Source organism: Pelophylax lessonae (assembly GCF_965119305.1).
Source record: "Pelophylax lessonae genome assembly, chromosome: 10".
Lineage (NCBI taxonomy): Eukaryota > Metazoa > Chordata > Amphibia > Anura > Ranidae > Pelophylax > Pelophylax lessonae.
Genome location: NC_138777.1, coordinates 236,629,217 through 236,645,960, shown reverse-complemented (window position 1 = coordinate 236,645,960; position 16,744 = coordinate 236,629,217). Strand labels below are relative to the sequence as shown.

The 16,744-nt window shown below is 51.2% G+C and overlaps 1 protein-coding gene across 2 annotated transcripts in view; it reads right to left on the bottom strand.

Moving 5' to 3' along the window:
- Positions 1 to 3,571: 3,571 nt before the first annotated feature.
- Positions 3,572 to 16,744, bottom strand: part of ZNRF1 (zinc and ring finger 1) — a 50,220-nt gene continuing 37,047 nt past the window's right edge. Inside the window, exons 3-6 of one of the 2 annotated variants that reach the window (XR_014225766.1) lie at positions 9,348 to 9,453; positions 7,379 to 7,468; positions 4,515 to 5,085; positions 3,572 to 4,398 (exon numbers count right to left, since the gene is read on the bottom strand). Coding sequence is in view for 1 of the 2 variants with exons in the window: in XM_082269616.1 (XP_082125742.1) it covers positions 7,411 to 7,468; positions 9,348 to 9,453 (164 nt within the window). In the remaining variant the exon portion in view is untranslated. Of the gene's footprint in view, positions 4,399 to 4,468; positions 5,086 to 7,378; positions 7,469 to 9,347; positions 9,454 to 16,744 lie in introns of those variants that run through there. The other variant, XM_082269616.1, reaches the window with a different exon arrangement.

Here is a 16,744-nt window from a genome sequence, read left to right as displayed (position 1 = left end):
AGTTTAAAAAAAAAAAAAAAAAATGTAATTAAAAAAACAGGTTTTCTCTTTGGTATCCGTTTTTTATGTTCTAGGAAAAGATGGCAGTAAATATTTAAAAATTCTCCATGCAAAACAGAAGATGATAAAATGGCATCAACAGCTGCCATTCACTCATAGGGGCCCAGGGAACAGGAGACAGGACAGAAATCTGAACAGCCAATGAAAAGGCGGATCCGGTTTTTAACTGTCCCTCTGGAACATCATGATTTTCCAACGCACAGATGTGAATGGTGCCCCAAGATTCTTCTATTTCTCCGAATTCACAGCCCTGCACAGCAGGCACATTAAGATGGGGTTCCCGGACCTCTGGTCAGCTTTAGATCAGTTGAACATTGGGGGGAGATTGGTCCTCTCCAGACTGCTAAAAGCAAACATCTGGAACTGGACTGCTTCCACCAAGAGACTTCAGCCCTTAACCCCCCCCCTTCAGCCCGGGGCCCCACAGCCCTCTACCCCCCCTTCAGCACGGGCCCCACAGCCCTCTACCCCCCCCCTTCAGCACGGGCCCCACAGCCCTCTACCCCCCCCTTCAGCACGGGTCCCACAGCCCTCTACCCCCCCCCCTTCAGCACGGGTCCCACAGCCCTCTACCCCCCTTCAGCACGGGCCCCACAGCCCTCTAGCCCCCCTTCATCACGGGACCCACAGCCCTCTACCCCCCCCCCTTCAGCACGGCCCCACAGCCCTCTACCCCCCCCTTCAGCACGGGCCCCACAGCCCTCTACCCCCCCCTTCAGCACAGGCCCCACAGCCCTCTACCCCCCCCTTCAGCACGGGCCCCACAGCCCTCTACCCCCCTCTTACCATGTGGCGAGGGACCTAGGTGCCAACACTCTTGGAAAAGTTGAATGCCAACAAGTCTTATGGAGAATGCAGAATTGGAGCAAAGAGAAGGCCGCCAGAGGCGAGCAGAGTAGACTTCATACTCCCGGATCTGGTCTTTCGATTTGTTTAGAGATTGTCGGGTCTCCAAGTTGTGTGACAGAAGGAAAGCGTTCCTCAATTAAGTTAAAGCTGAACTCCATGTACTGCACAGCCTGGACCAATGTAAAGCATACATATTGCATACCTTTAGGACCGTAGTGGAAACAGAAAATCATGGTAGTAGGCGCCACTACTACAGTGACTGCTGCTGTCTTTTGGGTGCAGAGCAGCTGCTCTGCTTCATAGTAACCACAGGGGGTCGGCAAAGGGTGTTGGTGCCATTCAGAGAACACCTTGCATTTTTTTTAAAGCATGCTAAGTGTTCGCTGACTGGACGACTGGAAAAAGAGGATGCCGCATTTTCCACTCCATCCAATAAGAAAATGCCTTGCATTTGTTGAGAAAAATGCAAGGTGTTCTATGAATGGCGCACATGCCAAGTGAGCAGCTGCCCTGCTGGATTGTAGCCACAAGGGGTAACTTGCTTGGTGTAGGCACCATTCACAGAAGGCCTTGCATTACATGAATGCAAGGATATTTGCAGACCGGAAAAGGAGAAACAAGGAAAAGACAAGACGGGGACACCATGATCTAAACCTCATCCAATAAGAGAATGCCTTGCATTTATAGAGAAAAAGGCAAGACGTTCTTTGAATGGCGCCTGTGTCAAGTGAGCTGCTGTGCTGCATAGTAACCACAAGGGGTCACTCGCTCCACTTGTATGCCATTCACAGAATGCTTTGTATGCCATTCACAGAATGCTTTGCATTTTTCTTTAAGAATGAAAGGCGTTTGCTGGCTGTGCAGGGGGGAAAAGAGGAAGAGACGAGAAGACGCCACAATTTCCAATCGGCTAATAAGAACGCCTAGTTCTGTAAGCGGCGCCTGTGTCAAGTGAGCAGCAGACCCTGGAGGGGGGGGGGGGGGGCATTTTAAACCTGAATTCAGCTTTGGATCTCTGCTCAGACTTCCCTGGCCCTAATTGGTGGATTCCTCTGGAGGGTGAAGGCTGGAAATTAGTAAATTCTGGATCTCCATGACCAAGCCCCAAGACAGGGCAAAACGCGTTGAACGTGGCCTAGACTGAGTGAGCCGAGGCTGCCAACACCTCCACGATAAACAGCTCAGTAGAGTGTGCCGTTACTGCAATCCTTTCTATGCCTTTCCCAGGGGCCAATTGCAGAGCACCTTGCATTTTTCCTAATGAATGAAAGACGTTTACTGACTGGACAAGGATAAAAAGGGAAAGATGAGAAGAGGACGCCACAATTTCCACCTCGTCCAATACGAGAACACCTTGCATTCACTGTGAAGGGCCATTAATATTATAATGGAATACAGTCTGTGCAATTCGCTAATCTGTGTATATTATTTATCAGAACTACCTCTTGTGTGGAAACATACCAGTGCAGGGGGTCAGTGTAGGGTGTGGGTGCCATTCACAGAATGCTTTGCATTTTTCTTTAAGAATGAAAGGAGTTTGCTGACTGTGCAGGGGGAAAAGGGGAAGAGAGGAGAAGACACCACAATTTTCACTTGTCTAATAAGAACGCCTAGTTCTGTAAGCGGCGCCTGGGTCAAGTGAGCAGAAGACCCGGGGGGGGGGGGGGGGCATTTTAAACCTGAATTCAGCTTTGGATCTTTGCTCAGACTTCTCTGGCCCCAATTGGTGGATGCCTCTGGAGGGCGAAGGCTGGAAATTAGTCAATTCTGGATCTCCATGACCAAGCCCCGAGTCTAGGCCACGTTCAACACGCTTTGCCCTGAGTAAGTTGAGGCTGCCACCATCTCCACGATAACCAGCTCACTTTCCCAGGGGCCATTTGCAGAACCCCTTGCATATTTCCTAATGAATGCAAGAGGTTTACTGACTGGACAAAGATAAAAAGGAAAGACGAGAAGATGACGTCACAATTTCCACCTCGCCCAATAAGAGAACACCTTGCAGTTACTGTGAAGGGCCATTAACAATATAATGGAATACAGTCTGTGCAATTCGCTAATCTGTGTATATTATTTATCAGAACTACCGCATGTGTGGAAACATACCAGTGCAGTGGAGTCAGTGTAGGGTGTGGGTGCCATTCACAGAATGCTTTGCATTTTTCTTAATGAATGGAAGGTGTTTGCTGACTGGACAAGGGGGAAAAGATGAGAAGATGACGTCACAATTTCAACTTCGTCCAGGAGAACGCATTACATTTATTGAGAAAATTGCAAGGCGTTCTGTGAATAGCGCCCGTGCCAAATGAGCAGCTGCCCTACTTCATAGTAGCCACGGGGGTGAGGGGGTGGGGGTCGCTTTTTTGACACGGACCTAGAAGATAGGTATGGAACAGTGGCTTCCTAAAGCGATTCTCCACTTCCATGGCGGTCCAACAAGCATGGCATACGAATGCTTACATTGGTCCAAGATGGAGCAAGGTGACTATAATAAAATCCATCCCTGGAATTCAGCTTTAAAAAGATCCGTTGAGGTTTTCTAGTAAGAAAAATGCAGCGGGGTTTATAAACACCGGTCTGACATTGTCCTCAATAGCCGTGTCCTTTTCATCGTTGGGTTAAACCCAACACCGGCACCTCAGCACCACCTTCAGCGCCTAAGAAGTTCTCTAAGTCCTGGAACAAAATGGAAGCGGAGCAGCGAACATGACTGATGGCTCAGCTACAGCGGCAAGGACCAGCAATGTGTAAAACGGGAGGAGTCCCCAAATTCCAGCACCTTAAGATGTACTATTACTGCAATATATACAAAATAACACTAATGTAATGTGGCCACCCCAAGGAGGGGGGGGCAACAGAAGGGATCAGGAAGGGGAAATGGGGGGGCGGGAACAGATTGTAAACACCAACAGATCCCTCAAAATGTGTCTGACACTATCCAGCAGAAATAATTTATTTATCCTATCTATAATATACAGGAAAAGGACCGGGAAGTTGGCAATTACAAGCTTGTCTAAGTAAACACCTTTTTACCCCGACCTTGTATCCTCATTTGGGTAAAATACGCTTTTTCTCCGGACTCTCCTCAGCTCTGCGATAAAGTTATGTGCAAAAACCTCATTTCGGCTGGAGACGAGATGGTTTTCAGCCAAACTCCACCCCCACCACCATCACCATCCCCCTCCCCGCTAAACAGGCCAGTGCCTGGCTCCTACAGACCTCTGGGAAGCACTGGGAAAGGACCCTGGTTTAGAAGAAACTCCACTTACAGCTTCTTACCAAATAAATGTCTATCCGCAAGCACGCCATTGTGCGCGCAGTCCTCCAACTCTAGACCACTGCATGCAGGCAGCGTCTCCGTGCCCTTATAAACTTCAAATGTTCAGTGCAAATTGCCAAGGAAATAAAAACTACACGTGTCCGTTGTGGCGTCACATTATAAAACGCATCCCTCTATGTCCGTCGTGGCGTCACATTACGCAACATATCCTTCTCTGTCCTTTGTGGCGTCACATTCTACAACACGTCCCTCTGTGTCCTTCATGGCGTCACATTACACAACGCAAACCCTCTGTCCTTCGTGGCGTCACATTATACAATGCAACCCTCTGTGTCCTTCGTGGCGTCACATTATACAATGCAACCCTCTGTGTCCTTCATGGTGTCACATTACACAACGCAAACCCTCTGTGTCCTTCGTGGCGTCACATTATGCAACGCGTTCCTTGATGTCCATTGTGGCGTCACATTACACAATGTATCCCTCTGTGTCCTTCGTGGCGTCACATTATACAACGCGTTCTGCTGTGTTCAATAGCAGTGAAAGGGCTAAAATGTGGGCAGGGTCCTCGTACTGCGTGGGTTCAGTCCCTCGTTAAAAAAGAAAGCTGCTGATTTAAAGCCCTCTTGGCGTTGTCCACATTTGGGAGGAACGATAGCTGGGCTGCACAAAAGATTACGCCTCTTGCGGCTTCTCCCCCGACGCTCGCTCCCGTAAGGACTTAAAAGATGATAGGAAGAGGCTTCAGTTTGGCTTTTGCCATTCCCCAGATCTTCCGGTCTGGATTACACAGGGAACGCATGAAAGAGGGGACGTGTGTGTAAAGCAGTTTAGACATCCCGGAGAGGACGCGGAGTGCGAACTCTGTGATCCTAAAGCGGGCGAGACCCAGTAACCTGCAAAACAAAAATAGAGTCAGTCAGTCAGTGCCTGAGATAGCGAGCTGGTGGCATTGCTAGTAGAAGCGAAATATGAAATTTACCGTAAAATCCATTTCTCCGAGATTGACGGACACAGCGCTCTATGAATCATACCTACTGGGTTATATCACCTCCTCCAGGAGTAGGACTAGGCAGAACAAAAAACACCTGGCTACGCCCATGGGCCATCCTCAGCTTGGTTTATAACCCCCCCCCCCTCTGCACTCTAGGTAATCAGTTTAGTAGCAAGCAGTATGAGAAGTATCGGAAGTCTATAAAGGGGTGTGCGCTGTGTCCGTCGAACTCAGAGAAATGGATTTTACATTAGGGAAGACTCTGCTGCGTACTCTGCACCGCTCTCTACACTGGGAGCCCCCCTGCACTATAACCACACTGCACCAACCAGTAGGGCATGCACCCAGGGGGTTCTCCTATACGGAGATCCCTCCATACTACCAGGGCAGGACACACTAACCCCAGGTCTCTTACAGAGGGGGGATGGTGGGGGAGACCAGATTATCCAGCCCGTGGCCAACCCGGACCGGCAGTTAATTGCAGACCTCCCAAGAAAAAAAAAAAAGGCGCAAGGAAGGAGAATAAAATCGCTCGGACCAAGAGATCCCAGCTGGGAGCCTAGGTCCTGACTAGACAGACTAAAAAGCAGATTACCTAGAGCAGAGAGGTTATATACCAGCTGAGGACGGCCCAGGGGCAGAGGGGGGTTATATACCAGCTGAGGACGGCCCATGGGCGTAGCCAAGTGTTTTTTCTGCCTAGTCCTACTCCTGGAGGAGGCAATATAACCCAGTAGGTATGATTCATGGAGCGCTGTGTCCGTCGATGAACGAAAGAGAAATAATTTCGAATAGGGATGACCTGGGATCTGGTGAGGCAGGCAAAGCAACAGTAAAGTATTTCAGTAGCCAAAAAAAAAAAAAGTTAAAGTTTTGGATAGATGACGGATTAAAGGGACGTCACCAGCCCACCTCTTCCAATCACAGAAAGCTTTTCATTTTCTGAATAGAGTGTGTGCACAGCAGCCAACCTCCTGTGTTCAGATTGCATCAGACCGGCCGCTCAGCATGGACCTGGAAAGTAAAGATCACTGTAGTAGCGCTGTAATAGTATTGTCTACTACAGCGATTTACAGCTTCCAGGGGCATCGGCCAGGTATGATGTATACATCGGAACAATGTAACTATTTAAAAATACCATGACTGCAACCATTCTTTAAAGGAGTTGTAAAGGCAGAAGGTGCATTCTATGCATTAGGATAAAAAGCCTTCTGTGTGCAGCAGCCCTCCTCACCTCCTAACTTACCTGAGCCCATCTCTGTCCAGCAATGTACACAAGTCCCTCAGCTGTCCGGGACTCGCAATCCTGATTAGCTGAGACACAGCCGCAGCCCTCCCCCCACATTCACTGACCCAGCCGACTCCCCCCCCCCCACACTCACTGACCCGGCCGGCCTCCCCCCCCCCCCCCCACTCACTGACCCAGCCGGCCTCTCCCCCCCCCCCACTCACTGACCCAGCCAGCCTCCCCCCCCCCCACTCACTGACCCAGGCGGCCCCCCCCACTCACTGACCCAGGCGGCCCCCCCCACTCACTGACCCAGCCGGCCTCCCCCCCCCACTCACTGACCCAGCCGGCCTCCCCCCCCCACTCACTGACCCAGCCGGCCTCCCCCCCCCACTCACTGACCCAGCCGGCCTCCCCCCCCCACTCACTGACCCAGCCGGCCTCCCCCCCCCACTCACTGACCCAGCCGGCCTCCCCCTCCCCACTCACTGACCCAGCCGGCCTCCCCCTCCCCACTCACTGACCCAGTCGGCCTCTCCCCCCCCACTCACTCACTGACCCAGGCGGCCTCTCCCCCCCCACTCACTCACTGACCCAGGCGGCCCCCCCCCCACTCACTGACCCAGCCGGCCTCCCCCCCCCACTCACTCACTGACCCAGCCGGCCTCCCCCCCCCCTACTCACTCACTGACCCAGCCGGCCTCCCCCCCCCACTCACTCACTGACCCAGCCGGCCTCCCCCCCCCCCCCACTCACTCACTGACCCAGCCGGCCTCCCCCCCACTCACTGACCCAGCCAGCCTCCCCCCCACTCACTGACCCAGCCAGCCTCCCCCCCACTCACTGACTCAAGCCCCCCCCCCCACTCACTGATTTCACCAGCCCTGATGGTCCATAAGTGGTCTAAAGCCATACTGAGCCTGGAAAAAAACCCATACAGTGCAGTGAGGGGGTGACCTGGACTCACCTTAAAATAAAGCCAGACAGAGTGGCCGTCAGTCAATCAGAAGGATGCTCCGGACAGCACCGGTTCACTTCAAACCAGGAATCTATACAGCTGGAAGAGACAGAAACATGTCAGACCAGACAGTCCTCAGTGCAGATTATAGACATACAGGAGATAAGCTGCCAAAAATCAGAGCGACAGTACGGACCATTACACCCCCCCCCCCCCCCCCCCCCCGATATCACACCTCCCCAGCCACGGCATCCCACCTCCCTATCATTGACATGACACCGAGACTGTAATTATCTCCCTCCTCCTGAAAATGCCAACTACCTGGCTGTCTGACTTTAAGACTTTCTAAGTGGCTGACCTGAACCGCTTTATAGACCCTAAAAGTCAGTCCTCATCTCATAACTGTACACCCCCCCCCCCCGGTGACCAAAGACATTGTGTGTTGTAAATTATCTGAAGTCTGCTGCTACCTGTAATATAAATGAAGTGTCCCCACATGAGTAATTACAGGGCAGGGCGCAGAGCTGGGGGGGGGGGGGGGGAGATTGATTTTTTTTCTCCCATGGATTTGGGCTTTAAATGCAGAAATAATCTCACGGAAAGCGTGTTGTTGAAATGGTCAGGTGACAGGGTGAAAGGTCACCTTCAATCACTTCTCCTTAAAGCAGTCAAGACAGCAGTGACCTAGCAGAAGAGGAGTTAATGTGCCCAGTGAGGTGGATTACTTGTCAGTAATTATCCCCCCCCCCCCCCCCCGGGGCCGGTCCCTGACAGGAGACGGCTTCCAGCAGTCAGGTTACTACAGTAACCACGGGGCACACCAAGCCGGGACGCACGCCAAGTAACCAGGACAACTAGACACAGGCGATGCGCCCGGCACAGCAGGGAGAACTCCGCTGACTAATGGCAGCCAAATTACAGGGGAAACGACAGATGACAAGGATAGAAAGGGAGGAGAACACAGGCGGGATTAACCCCTTCACCCATCCTAAGATCATCTCCCCCCCCCGCTAGATTGTCTTTCCAAATGACTTCCATCAAAACCCCCCCCCCCCCCAAGCTGCAATCTCCCCATTTTCCTGAAACGCAAGACTCGCATTCATACAACACTGGGTGTAGAGGCGTGTCTGGTTTGAGCACCGCCCAGATTTGTGCAAACATCCTGAGAGGGAGGTTGCACAGTACATAACCATGTGACTAAAGGATGCAGTCTCAGCATCGGTACGAAAGCCTGTGGAATCGGACTACAAGAATGGGGAAAAGGGGAAGTGCCTCAAAACGCGTTGCCTTGACAGCTTCCATCACAGAAGTGGGAGGATCGTCATGCCTCGCAGCTGCAGGATGCTTTTCTGTATACACCCTCTGCCCCTTCTACTCGCCACCTCCTCTACCCCTTTCTACTCGCCACCCACATCAACGTCCTCCTTTGCCCCCCCCTTCACCCCCATAAGTGTTCTCCTTTGTCCCCCTTTGCTTCAACCCCTGCCATCCTTTTACAGCCCTGTCCTAGCCCCTTAACCCTCCTACCTCCCAGGGGCACACAAGAGTAGAGGGCGGGAGGCACAGCAGCACTGCACAGTGAGCAGGACCTGCTGGAGCCAACTAGTTACTGGTTGTTAGAACTGTCCTGCGTCCTAGGAATCAATCACCTGCGCATTAATGTGGAAATTAACTTGGGAAGCCCCCGCCCACTCTAACCAGCGTGCCGTGCCTCCCCACCGCCTCCACCCTGCGCGACTGCTTTGATCAAATCAGAATAGCTCTGCTTATAGAGGGGGGGAAGGGCAGCACTAGTAAATAGGACCAGAAGACCAGGTAAAAACCAAAGCAAAAAAAACGGAGAGGTTCTAACTTTACCAATATTTACAGAAAGTTTTCTCTGGAGTTCCACTTTAATACACACTCAGTACAAGAGCAGCAATCAGAAAACACGCATGGATCAGCACTGATGTGTATACAGAGGGAGCAGAGGGGGTACCTTTTGTGGTAAATGCACAGACAAGGCAGTCTGGCTATCGTGTCCCCTTGTGAGAGCTCCTCTAGGCAGATGACACATTCGCCCGCGTCCCTCGTCAGCACGTCGTCTGCAGAGACAAGAAGGACAAAACGTTCCGTTATTACAGCATGAAAATCAGGACGGGGGTTCTTCTTAATTATATATAAATATAAGACTTGAACTATGACATCATACACTTGTAGACAATTCCACTATTATGTATAAGTGAGCAAAATAAATCATTCTGTCCTCTCCACGGTACGCTCCCCCCACCCCTCCAACCTACGCTCCCCCCACCTCGCCCCAACCTACGCTCCCCCCACCTCGCCCCAACCTACGCTCCCATACCTCGCCCCAACCTACGCTCCCATACCTCGCCCCAACCTACGCTCCCATACCTCGCCCCAACCTACGCTCCCATACCTCGCCCCAACCTACGCTCCCATACCTCGCCCCAACCTACGCTCCCATACCTCGCCCCAACCTACGCTCCCATACCTCGCCCCAACCTACGCTCCCCCACCCCGCCCCAACCTACGCTCCCCCCACCTCGCCTTCAACGTATAACCAACGTACGCTCCCCCCCACCTCGCCAATGTATGCTTCCCCCCCTCCACCTCGCCAATGTACGCTTCCCCCCCACCTCCCCAACGTACGCTGCACACCTCCCACCTCTCCAGGGTACGTTCTCCCACCTCCCCAACGCTCCCCCCCACCCCTCCAACGTAGGCTTCCCCCCCACCTTGCCAATGTATGCCCCCCCCTCTCCAACGTACACTCCGCACCTCCCCAATGTACGCCCCCCACCTTTCCACCGTACTCTCCCCACCTCTCCAACGTACGCTTCCCACCTCTCCAACGTATGACCTGGGTGCAAAATCCAGCAAGTACAAAAAAAACACCGAATTATCGGCCAGAAATCCGAATGTTTAATACAGGATGCTCCCATGATACAAAATTCACAGAGCTTTACAATTATCTAACAGAGCAGAAGCTTCTTCCTTTCAGACAACCTGTCTCCAATTGAAACCTCAAATGTAACTGTACAGAAGGTGAGGTGGTGTGTGTGTGTGGGGGGGGGGGGGGGGTGTCACTGCTTTGACTCACTCTGAGTGCTCAGTTTCAGATATTAAAGTAGTGGTAAACCCTTCGATATCCCCAGTAAAGTAACTGGCCTCAGGTGATACACAGTGATAAATCCTCCAGAAGTTGTACCCGTTTATCATCAGCGTTCTCTTCTCTACCTCTGTTCAAAGTCCAAAATGTATACAGCCTGAGCTGAGCTGTGAAAAAAAAGGGGTCGGAGAGCTGAAGTTACGCTCTGCAGAGCTCAGTGAGAGCAGATTGGAGGGAAGGGACACGCCCCCTTCACACCGCACACAGGAATAGCGCAAAGAGTGTCAATCACAGGCTGTGTGCTGGAGCTCCCTCAACTGTCCTTTTTCTTCTCTTGGGGTCAGGAAAACTTATCAGAAGATAGAGGGAGGAGGAAGCAGACAGAAGTGCTCTGGACAGACAAGTACACACTACAGGCCGGGGGGGGCAACCTTAAAGAGGCGGGGATAATCATGGTGAGGAGGAAACATTCTCACCTTCGGTCAAATACACCTGGATGGCTTTTCAGTGGAGCAGCAGTGCCTGCTGCACTTGTATAGGAGGCATCAGTTGTATTCAGCAGCAGCATTTCATTCATGAAGTTGGGGACGGTAAAACCCTGTGGTTGAGTCGCAGTTTTACTGGCCCATTCCCTACCCCTTTTAGCTGCTGAGGCAGCAGCCAGGTGTACACACGCCCCAGCAGGAATTAAGCCCCCCTGCTGCTTTTGGTGGATGCTACCAGCCAATTATGACCCATTCAAGCAAATGGGGGCCAATCCGCAAGCGTCGCACAACTGCAAGCGTCTGCGGGGTCAAAGCAGGTGGTGAGAAAGCAACACAACTCTGCCTGCTTTATCCCCATGCTTGCTCTACTGGACTAGGTTGCAGGGCACTTGCAGAGTGGCCTCATTCACACGCTACACCCACCAACCATGACAGAGCTGTGTACACCCCATGCCACTGCAGCTAAAAGGGGGTGTGGTTAGGATGGGGGGGGGGGGTGATAAAAACCACGTCTTAACTATGGTTTTACCACCCTTACCCCAAGTTGCAAATGTAAATTAAGCCTTCTGAGCCCCCTATACGGCTGCTTTCACACTGATGCGCTGCGGTTTACCTGCACCGTGGGTTCAGTGCGGTGCATCTGTGACTTTCCTGGGTTAGCTGCCCTTTGCCATAGACTTCCATTATATCCTGGAGATGTGCTGCACTCTCAAAGCGCACAAAAACTCCGGCATTCAAAAAGTGCAGCAAACCCGCAGGATATAATAGAAGTCTATGGCTAAGTGCAGCAAACCCGCAGGATATAATAGAAGTCTATGGATAAGTGCAGCAAACCAGCAGGATATAATAGAAGTCTAAGGCTAAGCGTAGTAAACCCACAGGATATAATAGAAGTCTATGGCTAAGTGCAGCAAACCAGGATATAATAGAAGTCTATGGCTAGGTGCAGCAAACCCGCAGGATATAATAGAAGTCTATGGCTAAGTGCAGCAAACCCGCAGGATATAATAGAAGTCTATGGCTAAGTGCAGCAAACCCGCAGGATATAATAGAAGTGCATAGCTAAGTGCAGCAAACCCGCAGGATATAATAGAAGTCTATGGCTAGGTGCAGCAAATCCGCAGGATAGAATAGAAGTCTATAGCTAAGTGCAGCAAACCCATAGAAAAGCACCAGGTACACTGCACTGCACCAGCGGTGTGGGTAAACCGCAGCAGAGCAATGTGAAAGCAGCACTATACTATTATGCCCGATGTATTGCTTCACACTGACCTGAAGATCTCCTCCCTCCTGCTGCTGGCACCACTCTGGAGACTGCTAGCTGAGACATGAGATGGGGTGCAGTTGGCATCACACCGCATGGAACAGGAAGCATCAGATTATGCGGCTCTTGCTCCCTACTACACCGCCAACTTTACAAGTAGCCCCTCTGTATTGCACTGCTTGATGCTCTGGGATTCCAGGTCTACCAGTCACCTGTCGGCGACTTACAGGTTGCTGACCCCCGCTATAGGAGGATATGCTTTGTTCACATTTCATATTTGAGGTTTACAGTCACTTTAAGCCTCTGGTGCCCTACCTGTGGCCCTTTGGTGCTTACTGTTCAGTCCTTGTGGCCCCTGCAGACAGCCATCTCTCCTTATCTAGGTGCTCAATCAGGAGAGTGAAGGGGAAATTATCTTTAGATTGGGGTCCAATAGACAAATGGATTTGTATATTAATACTTGTCCTGTATGTGTCAGTGACTCCGGCTATGTCTACATAAAGACCACAAATTATTCAGCTGTTGCTATTATTGCCAAGTACTATTCTAGGCTCCGTCCTGGGGGGCCAGACTGACTGTGACCCAGTAACCCCTCCGCCATCAGACCCGGCCTCATCATACAGGAATGCTCGATGTATATAGGATGGGCTGTCACTGTGTATTAAAGGGAATGGATGGAGGGTGTGTGTCTCTATATATCTCTCAAATACACATAGACACTGCTCAAAAAAAATTAAACACTTTGAAAACACATCAGATCTCAATGTGGAAAGAGCTCATGCTGGAGATCTGCTATACTGGTATAGACTGGGTAATGCGTCAGGATCCCTACTGGTATGGACTGGGTAATGCATCAGGATCCCTACTGGTAAGGACTGGGTAATGCATCAGGATCCCTACTGGTAAGGACTGGGTAATGCGTCAGGATCCCTACTGGTATGGACTGGGTAATGCATCAGGATCCCTACTGGTATGGACTGGGTAATGCGTCAGGATCCCTACTGGTATGGACTGGGTAATGCGTCAGGATCCCTACTGGTATGGACTGGGTAATGCGTCAGGATCCCTACTGGTATGGACTGGGTAATGCGTCAGGATCCCTACTGGTATGGACTGGGTAATGCGTCAGGATCCCTACTGGTATGGACTGGGTAATGCGTCAGGATCCCTACTGGTATGGACTGGGTAATGCGTCAGGATCCCTACTGGTATGGACTGGGTAATGCGTCAGGATCCCTACTGGTATGGACTGGGTAATGCGTCAGGATCCCTACTGGTATGGACTGGGTAATGCGTCAGGATCCCTACTGGTATGGACTGGGTAATGTGTTAGGAAGGAAAGGATGTCACATCGTTTGATGGAAATAAAAATTATCACCCTACAGAGGGCTGAATTCAAAGACACCCTGAAAATCAAAGTGAAAAAATTATGCAGCAGGCGAGTCAATTTTGCTGAAATTTCATTGCAGGGCCTCAGAATGGTCCTCAGTAGTTTGTTTGGCCCCCACATGCTTGTATGCATGCCTGACAACATTGGGGCATGCTCCATAGGAGACCACGAATGGTGTCCTGGGGTATTTCCTCCCAGATCTGGACCAGGGCATCACTGAGCTCCTGAACAGACTGAGGTGCAACCTGTCGGCGTCGGATGGAACAAAACATAATGTCCCAGAGGTGTCCTATTGGATTTAGGTCAGGCGAACGTGAGGGTCAATTAATGGTATCAATTCTTTCATCCTCCAGAACTGGCTGCATACTCTCCCCACATGAGGCCAGGCATTGTCGTGCACCAGGAGGAACCCAGGACCCACTGCACCAGTGTAGGATCTGACAATGGGTCCAAGGATTTCATCCCGATACCTAATGGCAGTCAGGGTGCCATTGTCTAGCCTGTAGAGGTCTGCGAGTGTCTCCATGGATTTGCCTCCCCAGACCATCACTGACCCACCACCAAACCGCTCATACTGAACGATGTTACAGGCAGCATAACATTCTTCGCAGCTTCTCCAGACCCTTTCACGTCTGTCACATGTGCTCAGGGTGAACTCTGCACTCATCTGTGAAAAGCACAGGACACCAGTGGTGGAGCTGCCAATTCTGGTGTTCAATGCCAAATGCCAGTCAAAACGTCAGGGAATGAGCCAAATGAGACGGATGGTGTCCTGGGGTATTTCCCTGTGAAGGTTTCCTGAGCCTTTAATGGTCTCAGTCTGGTTCAGTAGGTTACACAATCATGGGGAAGACTGCTGACTTGACAGTTGCCCAGAAGACAGTCATTGGCACCCTCCAAAAGGAAGGTAAATCACAAAAGGTCATTGGTAAAGAAGCTGGCTGTTCACAGAGTGCTGTATCCAAGCATATTCATGGAAAGTTGAGTGAAAGGAAAAAAAAAAAAAGTGTGGTAGAAAAAGGTGCACAAGCAACAGGGATAACCGCAGTCCTGAGAGAATTGTGAACAAAAAGGCCATTGAAGAATTTGTGGGCCATTTACAAGGAGTTGATTTTGGCTGGTGTCAGTGCTTCAAGAGCCACCAAAGACGTATCCTGGACATGGGCTACAACTGTCCCATTCCTTGTGTCAAGCCAGTTCTGAGCCGAGACAATGTTGAAGTGTCTTACCTGGGCTAAGGAGAAAAAAGGACTGGACTGTTGCTCAGTGTTCCAAAGTCCTTCAGAGAAAAGCAAATTTTGCATTTAATTTAGAAATCAAGGTCCCAGAGGAGTGGAGAGGCACAGAATATAAGTTGAATGAGGTCCAGTGTGAAGTTTCCAGTCAGTGATGATTTGGGGAGCCGTGTCATCTGCTGGTGTTGGCCCACTGTGTTTTATCAAGTCCAAAGTCAGTGCAGCCCTCTACCAGGAAATTCTAGAGCTCTTCATGCTTCCCTCTGCTGACCAGCTTTATGGAGAAGCTGATTTCATTTTCCAGCAGGACTTGGCACCGCCCACACTGCCAAACTACCAATACCTGGTCACATGATCATGGGATCACTGTGCTTGATTGGCCAGCAAACTCGCCTAACCTAAACCCCATAGAGAATCTGTGGGGGATTGTCAAGAGGAAGATGAGAGACACCAGACCAAACAATGCAGAGGAGCTGAAGGCCGCTATCAAAGTAACCTGGGCTTCCATAACACCTCAGCAGTGCCACAGGCTGATCGCCTCCATGCCACTCCCCCATGCCATGCCGCATTGATGCAGTAATTCATGGAAAAGGAGCCCCGACCAAGACCAAGTATTGAGTGCATAGTTACTATACTTATATATTTTACAACCCCTTCCCTTTAATACACAGTCACAGCCCATGTACAGCGAGCATTCCTGTATGATGAGGCCAGGACTGATGGCGGAGGGGTTACTGGGTCACAGTCAGTCTGGCCCCCCAGGACAGAGGAAACCGCACGGCCCAGAATAGTACTTGGCGATGATGACCGCTGAAAAATTCGTGGTCATTAAGCAGACATAACCGGAGTCACTGACACACACACAGGACAAGTTGGAGGAAAAGGGGGCGCTGTGTGTCACTGACCCACCCTCATTGACACCTCTTCTACAAAAGATACCAGATTATTCCTGGACTAACACAGCTGTGGCTTCTGAAGGACTACAAGACCCAGCATGCTTTCCTGGCCTGTGTCTGATCACATAAAACTCTAGCAGCCAAAAGATAGATGGACATTTCCAATATCTGTAAGGAAATGGGAACCCGCGCTCTGCAGATCCAATATTGAGGTGCAGTCAGCACCGGATAATGGCAGGTGCATTGCACTGATCAACGCAAGGACAACAATTCTGTAAGGGCCACCCCATTACAAGTTCGCTGAGGAAGAATGCAGACAGCCTCATGCACACAGGCGCCTGGGGCCATATAAAACTGTGGCCTATTTCCCAACCCAGGAGCCCCAGGTTCTACCTACAGCTCTTTACAGGAATCCAATGGCTGCACACGGGTATACCAGGGTACTTGTGTAGACACCCCCCATGCATACAGACTTATACATCCCTCATTGCACGTCTATACACATGTGCGATTACACAACTACCAGCGTATACCCAGAACAGACTGGCTGCTCTTCTCATCTTGGAAGAGGAGGGGGGGGGGGGGGGGAGGGGGAAGAAAGATAGGAAGAGGGAGGGGGGGGGAAAGAAAGATAGGAAGAGGAGGGGGGGGGGGAGAAAGATAGGAAGAGGAGGGAAGGAAAGAAGGGGAGGGAAGGAAAGAAGGGAGAGGAGGGGGGGGGGGAGGAAGAAGGAAGGAAGGTAGGAAGAGGAGGGGTGGGGAAGGAAGGTAGGAAGAATGGGGGGGGGGGAGGAAGGAAGAGGAGAGGGGGAAGGAAGGTAGGAAGAGGAGATGGGGGGGGGAAGGAAGAAAGGAAGGTAGGAAGAGGAGAGGGGGGGGGGAAGGAAGAAAGGAAGGTAGGAAGAGGAGAGGGGGGGAAGGAAGAAAGGAAGTAGGAAGAGGAGAGGGGGGGGGAAGGAAGAAAGGAAGGTAGGAAGAGGAGAGGGGGGGGGA